Source organism: Nicotiana sylvestris, chromosome 6 (assembly GCF_000393655.2).
Source record: "Nicotiana sylvestris chromosome 6, ASM39365v2, whole genome shotgun sequence".
In the NCBI taxonomy this organism is placed as follows: Eukaryota; Viridiplantae; Streptophyta; class Magnoliopsida; order Solanales; family Solanaceae; genus Nicotiana; species Nicotiana sylvestris.
The window spans coordinates 1,030,610-1,041,795 of record NC_091062.1 but is presented as its reverse complement, the minus strand read 5'-3'; the positions used below and the strand labels follow the sequence as shown (position 1 = coordinate 1,041,795).

Genomic DNA, 11,186 nt, shown 5'->3' with positions numbered 1-11,186 from the left:
TGTGTTAAACTAGAAAAAAAAAAGTCAAGTCAAAACTCATTCCGGAAGATATTGAATCTGAATTTCTGCCAGCTTCTTGAATGTGCAACATCAGCTTCTTGAGCAGCGGACGAACCAAAATTTTTGTTAGGAGATGTCAAAATATAAAAATTGATCATACAACAATCACCCAGTATAATTCAACAAGTGGGGTTTAGGGAGGATAGGATGAACGCAGCCTCACTCCTACCCTGGAAATGCAGGGAGACTCTTTCCGATAGACCCTCGGCTAAAGAAGGTAAAAGAAGCCCTAATATCAAGTAATAGCAATACAAGTAATTAGAAAACTAAATCGATGATAGCAACAGAGAATATGAAAGGGGTACCGATAACAAGTAATAACAAAATAATATATTTAGATAAATAAATCCAAGGCAGCACACGAGAATATGAATGAAGTACTGCTAGTGAACTACGGAATTACAGATGACAAGTAATAACGGAACAAGACATGGAAAAAAAAAAGAAGAAAAAAAGGTACCATACTAGCACTAATACAATCGAACTAGACAAGACAAGATAAACGCACGACTACCTACTAATCTTCTACCCTAATCTTCAACCTCCACACACTTTTATCTAGGGTCATGTCCTCAGTCAGCTCAAGCCGCTCCATGTCCCGCCTGATCACCTTTCCCCAAGACTTCTTTGGCCTACCTCTACCTCTCCTCTCACCTCCCAAGGTCAACCTCTCGCATCTCCTGACTGGGATATCTGTGCTTCTCCTCTTAACATCCCCGAACCATCTCAACTTTGCCTCAAGCATCTTTGTCTCCAGATGGACCACTCCCACCTTGTCCCGAATAACTTCATTCCTAATTCTATCCAACCTAGTATGCCCACACATCCATCTCAACATCCTCATTTCTGCAACTTTCATCTGCTGGACATGGGACTTTTGACTGGCCAACACTCTGCCCCATACAACATAGTCGGTTTAACCACTACCTTATAGAACTTACCCTTAAGCTTCAACGGCACATTCTTATCACACAAGACACAAGAAGCAAGCCTCCACTTCATCCACCCTGCTCCGATACGGTGTGTGACATCCTCATCTATCTCCCCATTCTTCTTAATTACAGATCCCAGATATTTGAAACTCTCTCTCCTGGGAATGACTTGCGTATCGAGTTTCACATCCCCATCTGCCTCCTGGGTAACACCACTGAACTTGCACTCCAATTATTTTGTCTTGATCCTACTCAACTTGAAACCCTTAGAATTTAGAGTATATCTCCAGATCTCCAGACCTCCAGCCTCTCCAACTTGATCATACGAAGAAGCTAAAAATATTCAACATATAATATATATAAAAATAATTTTATTTAACTATACGGTATAATTTTTCCGATAAAGGAATGTGAATTAATACGCCTTGCTCTAATAGGTGGCTCCAAGAATAATCTAGAGACGATACAAAGGTCATTTAATTATTAATATTAATAAAGGCTAAAGAAAGGAAATAAAAATAAAACAAACATAGCTTGCGCAAAATCTAGCTAAAATGGGAAATGAACTTTTGGGGCAACAGTGAACCGTGGAGGTGAAAAAGGGCTCCTATGCTTTTACTCAGATCAGATGTATGGCTTTGCATAGGGAACTACAGAGGGTGGTGTTTTGTCTAGGAGGTTGACAAGTTGGATTTTAGAGGCAGTCCATGCTTTGTTTTGTTGTTTTTTTTTGGTTTTTCATCTGGTATGTGGTACCCGACTAAATCTAGATTAGCATCGGAAAATTCCACATTGGAGGGTAAAATGCTTCCTAACAAAGGCGACTCCATACTTAGAGTTCGAACCCAAAATCTCTGATTATGGATGAAAGAATATTTACCATTCCACCACAACCTTTATTTTGTTGTTTGGGAAGTTGTGGGGTGAAGGTTTGTCCAGAATTTAAAGTAACTTTAAAATTTGGTGTCAAACTCATGGTTTGTCTTAGTTTATTTGCAATTATATATTAATAATTAATATAAATTTAAAATCTAACCAAAAATAGAGTACATCCGAACTTTTATTATTTCAAGTCATATTTCAGGCAAACAGTCAAAGCTAAGGTAGACAAAATATACATATAAAGAAGGCAAGTTCTTCATTTGTCCTAAACTGTCACTTAAGCTGCTTCCTTTTTTCTCCTATTCCAGGTGTCCAATTAGTACTACAACAGCTGAAAGAAGTTTTCGTTTTGATTTTTATAATTGGCTACATATAAAGCATATGTTACCATTTTCTATCAGAGGTTTTTTACTTTCTCGGTTCCACTTCATCTTTCATTTGAAACAAAAATGCACCACAAAATAAAAAAAAACCCATAAATTCTTGAAGATGGGTTTCAAGAATATATTCTTGATCTTTTCTTAGGTTGAGGTGGAATTTGAATTTGAAGTTTATGAGTTCTGAATATGAAGTTTTCGAGTTTTGAGTTTATTAGATATATTATGCATAGATTTCTCAATAAATATAGGGTTTGGACCAATATTACTAGGTTCTGATCAAGTACTTCTCATGCTAGATCTGCCCTTGGTTATAAGTTTATACATTTTTGTGGTGGTTCAAGTCAAGAAACTTGTGGAGCCAAAACAATGTTCTATATGAGGAAGGTTCAAGTGGATTTTGATTTTGCAGCAATCAAGATATTTGGAAAGCTAATGCAGATGCAAATGGCTTGCTTTTCACATTTTGTTCTTTGCACTTATTTTTCTGTTTTGGTGTGTATTTGATTTTTTATTGTGGTGTTTAATTTGGCGGCGAAAGGCGGTGGTTTGTGGTGGTGATATTGGCGGGGACGGCTCAATCTTCTTTCACGGTACCAATATTTATCTATATCATCTTTATCTTGATTTTATCTAGTGAAAAATACATTGTAAATGTTTATTATGCAGCAGCATTACATTTCTTTTTGTCGTTGTTCAATGATTTTCTCATTCTATAAAAAATACAACCAAAAAGGAAAAAAAATTTCTATGTTTTGCTGTTTTGCACGATTTTGGCTTTGTGAGTTCTGCATTCTAGTAGTTCTTATTTTATAATAACTTCCATTAATGCAATCAATTTTTTTTTTTCAATTCTCTTTTTTGTTCTCTCAATTGCTTTGACATTGGGTTTCTCTTACGGCACTAACAATCTAGTCTAACGTACTGAGAGTACTTGAGTTAGCGAATAGTAACTATACAGATATCGGTTGCATAGACTTACGTCGCCCTTCCAAGGAATCTTAGGGAGGCACTGCATAATAGTTGATTTTATATATATATATATATAAAATAGATTTCTTAACATAAATACATAATTTGAGTGAATATACTCCTTAATTTGTGGATCTTGGATGTACAATAGATGAACATGTAGATAATGACCCAACATAAGCTAGTAGCCATGCAAATTACTAGTTTTAGACTTGTTAGAATAGGATAACAAAGTAGCACTAACATAGGCTATTTTCATAAATGTACATTTACAAACATAAACACAAATAGTGTACTGTGTTTGTACATCTGTATGGAAGGGGACAGGTCAGGGAAATAGTACTAAGGCGTTGGGGACTTTGGGTCAAAAGTTAAAAAAGGGGATGACCTCGTTGCTTCTAATTCTATCATCACAGTCATGCTTAAATTCTGTGTTTTTCAATATTTTCTTATAAATTTAAGTTATACAATATAGTGATAATATAAATATCTACTTTTGATAATCGTGATGTTCGGACTAATTTACGCACATTTCAATTAGTTTCACATAATAGCTGCACCTTCCACGGACTCAAATATTAGATAATTTTATTTACTAAGACTTTGAACAAATAGAAAGAAATTATCTAATCATGTTTTTCCTTTAGCTGGACCCGAAAATCTCATGGTTCATATAGTCCACTTATTATTTTAATTATGATATTATACCAATTAATGTTTGTTATAAGAAGGGCAGCCCGGTGCACTAAAAATCTTATATTTATAAATCTTATGACAAACATTAAAAAGAGCAGCCTAGTGCACTAAGATCCCGTTATGTGCGGGGTTCGGGGAAGGACTGGACTACAAGGATCTATTATGCGCAGCCTTATCTTGCAAAAATACACGGTAAGGTTGCATACAATAGACCCTTGCGGTCTGGTCCTTCCCCAGATCCCGCTACATAGAGGGAGCTTAGTGCATTGAGTTGCCTTTTTTAATGTTTGTCATAAGATTTGTAATCATAAGATTTATTACATAAATTAGTACACATAACTTAAACTTTTTTTTAAAATGTGTTTTGCATTTCGGTTTTCCCGTGGACGTGAATTTGGGAGTGATTTGTTGCTAATTTTCCGCATCTTTTTCCTTTTGTTTAGGAAATTTCCTTACAATGCTTTAGGAAATTTCCTTCATGGTTCTTGACCTAATGAGAATAATAGTTGCGAGGTTGGTTTAAGTGTGCCTCAAGTTGGAAATATCACTAGTTAAAATTGTATTGATAGTTAGTGGGCATTTGGACATAAGAATTTTAAAATTTTGAAAAAATTTAAGTGAAAATGGTAGTTGAAAATTAGAGTTGTGTTTGGACATAAATATATTTTTTTGTTGTTTTTAAATTTTTGTGAGTGATATAAGTAAAAATTTTGAAAAACAGTTTTTTAGATTTTTTTTCAAATTTTCAAAAAATTCCAAAACCATCTTCAAGTAAAAATTAAAAATTTTATGGCCAAATACTAATTTTTAAGAAAAAATAAAAAAAGAGAAAAATTTCATGAACAAACGGGCTCTTAATGTACCAAGAGATTGGAAAAAAGTTATGTTTAAAATATAAAGGGATTATCTGCTATACTTAAAAACTTATTTTATATCAAATTAATGAATGCAAGATACATATATTTAATACATCATGTTAAGTGATTTGAATTGTTATATGATCTAGAACACCAACGCAAATAAGTATTTGTCATGTTCTATCCACAGGGCCAAAGATAGACACTCGGTCCCATCGGGCTAGAATCCGAGATCCGAATATCCGTCCTCGAGAATATTGAGTCCATGATCCTGGAATTAATCCTGACTTTGAATGAGCTTGAGGTAACGTTGTCGGTGTAACCCATAGAAGATCGAAATAATATAAGGCCCAAATATCCATAATCGGCCGGATCTTGCGGCGGGATTCTCGGCACGTATCAATAATAAATCAGGAGATTTTTATCTATTATAGAATTGTACCTAAAGTAGCTAGGGTTCCTCCGCTATATAAAGGGGGCTTGATCACTTATAAAACACATTGTAACACGCATTCCAAAGCAATATATTATTTTTTTTCACTAAACTCTTATTTTATTTGTGTCCTGATATCGATCGAAGTTCATCCAATTCAAGGGTGGCTAACCTCCCAAACTGTTCAATTCGTATTGTTTGATTTTATTTTATCACTGTATATTTCAATTGCAATTCAATTCATCGATGTGCTAAGTTAATTCATGTATCCTTAAAACCATTTACAAATTTAACTGTTATCCGATTTTGAGGGTAAACGTACCCCAGTTCAGTCAACCATGTCAATTATTTTTAGTATCATTGTTTGACCAAAAAGTATAAAACTTTTTGTTAAACTAATTAAATAAAAAGATGAGGGGCTAATCCTAGATAAAGATAATAAACTTGGATCTAAAATAAATTTATGCAGATAACGTGAGACCACGTAAAAAAAAAATTTAATGCAATACACATTAAATGTTATGGCCATTAATGGTATGAAGATAATGATAAGCAATAAATACAATAAATGATACTAAATGTAAATAGAGAGAATGATTCACCCAATATTGAATGAGGTGGATGATTCCTTTTTCTGACAATGATATAAGATTAATGATTATGGGAATATTGGATAGTTTCTCCAAACTGATGTGAGAAATGTGGATAAACAACCAATCGAATCTCTTTGGAAAAGCAATGTTTGTATTTTACTCGAGAGTCAACTTTTCAAGAGAGTTCTTATCCTATAGAATATTACATGCCCTTCATCTTCTCTCTACATTTCTATTTATATGGGACATACCCTTAATCTGACCTAAAGTATACACACAAAGAATATTCAATGGAATATTCTCCCAAGTATCTTATTACAAAACTAGTCGTTATCATTGACTTAAACATTTGACCTCGACCATAACCAACAGCTCGGCAGTGAATTCCTTTAATCATTTATGCGACCTCGACCCAATGGCCTCTTAATAATTTCTCCTCGTGCCGGGTTTCCTTGGTCAGATTTTGACCCATACAGTCGTAGCACAGGTGCTTAATGAAATTTTTTAAAACGGAACTCATGCAAAATGGAAAAAATAAAAAGAGAACAATTTGTTTTTCTTTGTTCTTATTTTTCTTGTAACCAAATTAAGAAAAACAGACCGAGATATGTGAAGTAAATAATTGACCCGCAATTTTAATACCCTTTTTTTTTTTTTTTTTTGGTGCACTCAATTTTAATATCCTACCTCTCTTTTCTGAGTACTGAAAAGTATAATTGCCATAGTAGATATAAAATTACTACAGAAGTCGGTGCCTTTGAGGATAGACTAGATTTGATAGCAATAAGTATTTGTCAGAGTCAGGCAGGCCCAGCATTTATTGTTGATTTTACAATCCACAGTAGAACTGTGAACAATTCATTTCTAATACTATCAAAAAATTAAATAAATTATAACTATATGCTGAATGGACCTGGCATTGTTGCAGACTGAATTCATATCGTTTCTGTAGAATCAATAGTAGATTATAGTGATATGCCAGTGACTTTTAGCCCGTTTGGCTAAGCTGGAAAAATTAGCTTATTTTGATAAGTATTTTTTTTTAAGATTACTTCTCACAAAAGTACTTTTGACGAGAAGCAATTTGTGTTTGACTAATTAGTTTGAAAAGCACTTCTGAACAGCAATTAGTATTTGGCCAAGCTTTAAAAACTACTTCTAAGTGTATTTTTTTTCAAAAGTGTTTCTCAAAAAAGTACTTTTAGAGAGAAGTTACTTTTTTCTGCTTCTCCGAAACTGCTTCTGTTTCTCCTCAAAAACACTTTTTTTCCTTCCAAAAGCTTGACCAAACACCTCAATTTTTGGCCAAAAATACTTTTTGCAAAAAAAAAAAAAAAACTTAGCCAAACAGGCTATTAGTATGCTATATTAGACCGATAGAACTTTAAATTAAACCGATGGAATTTTTTTCCAAAATTGGAAGAAGAAAGTCAAAAACAATATAATATTAATAACCACCCTTCAATTTCAACTAACATAGAATTAGCAAAGGCCATAAGAACAAATGAAAACATTATTAACTACGCCTTAGTCTCAACCAAGGTAGAATCAAACTAATACTGCCTACGACTGACTGACAATAACTCATCAAAGTGTCACATTTAATACGCAAAAAAGTGTGCATAAAATAAGAGAACACAACAAATTACATATGTGAAAATACTCCATTCTGACCTATGACATCTAATTTAAGCCTCTATAATTTGATCTTCTTCATCTTTGGCTGCTTATCTTGGCTACCACTTGAAGAATTCTGATTACCTTGAGAAATTGGAGTGACGTTTGTTTCCAATTTATTTTGGTCAGCATCGGAACTATACGAACAACTTCCAGTGAACAACATTGTTGAGTAGCTTGAGGAAGGCCAAGGACCAAAATCAGCAATATCATTTGAAATATCACTACCTATTTCATCCCCCATATAAGCACTAATATTATCAAAATTGAGATATATGGACGGATCAAATCCATCTAAATCAGAGTTTTGAGAAATGGAGGAAAAAGTGCCAAGATTTTCCATAGCATCATAATAGGGTAGTGGAGGTAAATTTTGGTACATGGTTGAAATGTTTGAAGTTTCGGTATTATTTTCTGGTGAAGACTGAACTGACCATCCTTTGCCGACTGCAATTACATCGCTAGTAATTTTAACAAAACCAGAGTTGGAATTTGGAGTTTCCTGGGAACTATTATCATGATGAGATATATAATTAGGATTATGGTGGATGGGAAAAGTATATGGTGATTGATCAAAATTTTGGTTGAATGGAAGGTTAGGGTTTGGAGTTTGTGGTGGAATATGATGATTACATTGTGTCAACATAACTACTTGGTCATCATCCTTCACTCTGCCATTATCGTAGATCACACAAATTATTAGCTCATTCATTGTCTACAAAAAGAAAGAAAAGATCCAAAATTATGAAAATTCCAACTGCATACTAAAAGAAAATTGAAAAGAATTGAAAGCAAGAGAAAGAAAGTTACCCCATTGAATAGTGGACGAGGATGATGATTTTCTGGTAATCTAAACTCCTGCATAAGCCAAGAAGTTTTTGTGCCTTTGGATTTCTTTTGACCTTTATATTCATAGTAAACAAGGTTAGTTTTTGTTCCAATGATAGCTCCATTCTTCTCCCTATGATCACTACGTGCTTGTGAGGCTTTCCAAAACCCTTCATCAGAATATATCTTTCTCTGGATTTTCTTTCCATTTTCATACTTATTTGTTAATGGAGTAAAGAAGTACATACGTCCTTCGCTATGTTTAATAGCAAACCCTAACACCCAAAAAAAAAAAATCTCAGATTAGTATACCAATATCATTCTTGAACAATAATTATTAGGAAAACAAAGTTAAATATTATCATGTACAACTCGAAATTGAGCAACTTTTCCCCGTTAGACTTTTGGTTTAATAATCATTAGAAAAAAAGTTTCGGTTTTTGCCCTTGACCCCTGACGCCAACCAGAGGGTACGTGTCGAAGAATTTGGACACATGGAGTCAGGGGCGGGGCTAGAGCTCCGGACACGAGTTCAGCGAACCCAGTAGCTTTAATCCAAATTCTATATTTGTCTTTAAAAATTTATTGAATATATACAAATTATTAATTTAGAACCCAGTAACTTAGAATTAGTAATAGAATCCCGAACCCATTATCTTTAAATTATGGCTCCGCCACTGCGTGGAGTACTCGACCAATTTCATGTTAGAGCTTTGTTAATGGCAAGGGCTATATACGAGACAGTTTGTTAACAAAAGGGTATGAATGGACTAAACTATAACAGAGAACAAACTTGATCATCAAGTTCGGATAATACAAAGATAAATTAATATGAACTCAACAACAAGAAGAAAAATCTAAGAAACTCAATTTAGTACACAAAATTATCATTCGTGATCAACAATAGTCTTCAAGAAAAGTTGTGTAATTGTAATAGCTAGGGTTAGGAAAATATACCAGATAGCTCTTTAGGGTCATACTTATAAATATCAAGCTCATTGATAATTCTCAGATATGAATTCAGTTCTTCATCCGTCGGCTTGAATCTGACGCCTTGTGGCAATTTTTTCTTCCATTCATATCCGTTATCTGTTGTAGCCATAGCCATATCAATGCAAGAATTTTTTTAGAAACCCTAGAATACGGATTGTAGTGAGTTGTTTTATGTTTTGAGATATAATGGGGAGCTAGGGGGAAGTACTGTGTATTAATACCGCTAAGTTTTTTCGTAATCTAACTTAATATATGATTTGGATTAGTACGCAATTATCTCGTTACCAATTATAACTTCATCTGTATGACTTATTACTAAGTTAATTTGGACAATCTTTTGTTCGAAAATAGACAATAATGTAATAGTTAGGGTTTGTATGTAGCAATACTCTATGTCTAAATATCAGGTTCAAGAAAAAGAAATCATCTATTAGTAAAAAAAAAAGGATAACTATATGGGTCAAAATCTATCGTTAGAATATTTAAGCCAAGATAGTACTAGGGGAAGAGTTCCCAAGTCGTCGTTTGTCGAAATGGCCCAAGAAGCGGCGAAGTATGTGGTCGAAATTTATACAGTTTGCAGCTACAAGATGTAAATAGTTTCGGATGCGGACTAAAAGTGATCTTTGCCCAATTTAAAGTCTCGTGTATTTTATTTACCAATTTTTCGTATTATTTTTTTAGTGATCTTCAGTCCCATGAAAGATACAAATGAATCGATAAATTAAAAACTCGAGATCAATATCTCTACAAATAACATATGATATAAGGAAATACAAATCGTCTTGATTCATTGTCTCAACACTGTAATTAAAACAAAAATTTAATATTAAACACGTTACCGATATAGAAAGTTTTCAATCCTTTTAAACAGACTAATTGAAAAATAGTGTTACTCCATATATTAACAACACTATATAATTATGGAAATTCCGAACATAGACGGGCAAACGAGTCAAGTAAACATGAGAAAGAAATCATTGTATTTATTTTATTCAAATGAGAAAAAAAAAACAAATGTTAATGTAAACTTTTATTTCATCTATCTACAATAAATTGTCCCAATAGCCAATGCATACTCTCCTAAACAAATACCTAAATCACATTTGGAAAATACTTAAATAGGAAGTGTTATCAGCCAAATGAGAAGCTCCTTCTCAGTAAGTGGATGGAATATTGATATGCACACTTCCTATGTAAGAATTTTCCATTATCTCCTCATCAGCTACATATTTTTTTCAAAAATATTGATCTGATATATCAATTTTTCTTGAGTAATTAAGCATCAAAATCAAATTGCAAAAGTGGCTGCATGAAGGAGTTGATCTCATTAAAAATATTCATATCCTCTCCTTGGTCATGACCAAAATTACCAAATTCTTGAATGTTAAAATAGGTTTTTATATCCTCAGGAAAATTACTTTGTAGTGGATCAGAAAATTCAACAGATTCGGGTGGCACTTAGCTGCCAATGTCATTTCCATCATTTCTTTGAATTTTGTAGACTGGAGCAATAGCCCGAGGGCTGACGTGGAAGAAGGTGGTCGGGTTTGAGATACCGAGGCATCGGGCATGGTGGTGTTCGAGGTAAGTTGGAAGTGGGAATAAATTAGAGTCGTAAAGGCAGAGGCAGAGGTGACCGTGGTCGTGGTCGATCCAATACTATGATTTGGAGTTGGGATCATATTAGTCAACATTAGGGTTTGGTTGATCAATGGTATTGTTGTTGTTAGGTTTTAGTAAAGGTGTTAAACGGGCTGGGTTGGACCGGTTCTGGACCGGCCCAGACTTGAAATCCGGAACCGGCCTGGACCAGTAATAGGGGGCTGGGCTGGCTGGGTAGGGGGTTTTGGGGGGGGGTTGGCTCGGTTTAGTTGGCCCAAATG

At 34.1% G+C, this 11,186-nt stretch overlaps 1 protein-coding gene and 1 pseudogene across 1 annotated transcript; both read right to left on the bottom strand.

Moving 5' to 3' along the window:
- LOC138870097 (uncharacterized) overlaps positions 1-1,968 on the bottom strand; it is a 149,461-nt pseudogene extending 147,493 nt beyond the window's left edge.
- A 5,530-nt stretch (positions 1,969-7,498) lies between these two features.
- On the bottom strand, positions 7,499-9,415 carry LOC138870096 (NAC domain-containing protein 2-like). The gene is made up of 3 exons (XM_070147684.1): positions 9,265-9,415; positions 8,290-8,582; positions 7,499-8,194 (listed from the first exon to the last, which is right to left on the bottom strand). The coding sequence occupies exons 1-3, from the start codon at positions 9,413-9,415 to the stop codon at positions 7,499-7,501; spliced, it is 1,140 nt and encodes a 379-aa protein (XP_070003785.1).
- Between the last annotated feature and the right edge of the window lie 1,771 nt (positions 9,416-11,186).

What these genes read in the sequence shown, in the direction of transcription:
- LOC138870096 (XM_070147684.1), bottom strand. Translation starts at nt 9,415, where the DNA reads ATGGCTATGGCTACAACAGATAACGGATATGAATGGAAGAAAAAATTG. An exon ending in TGACCCTAAAGAGCTATCTG is followed by an intron (nt 8,583 to 9,264) that starts GTATATTTTCCT and finishes TTTGGGTGTTAG; the next exon opens with GGTTTGCTATTAAACATAGC. An exon ending in CTCGTCCACTATTCAATGGG is followed by an intron (nt 8,195 to 8,289) that starts GTAACTTTCTTT and finishes TTCTTTTTGTAG; the next exon opens with ACAATGAATGAGCTAATAAT.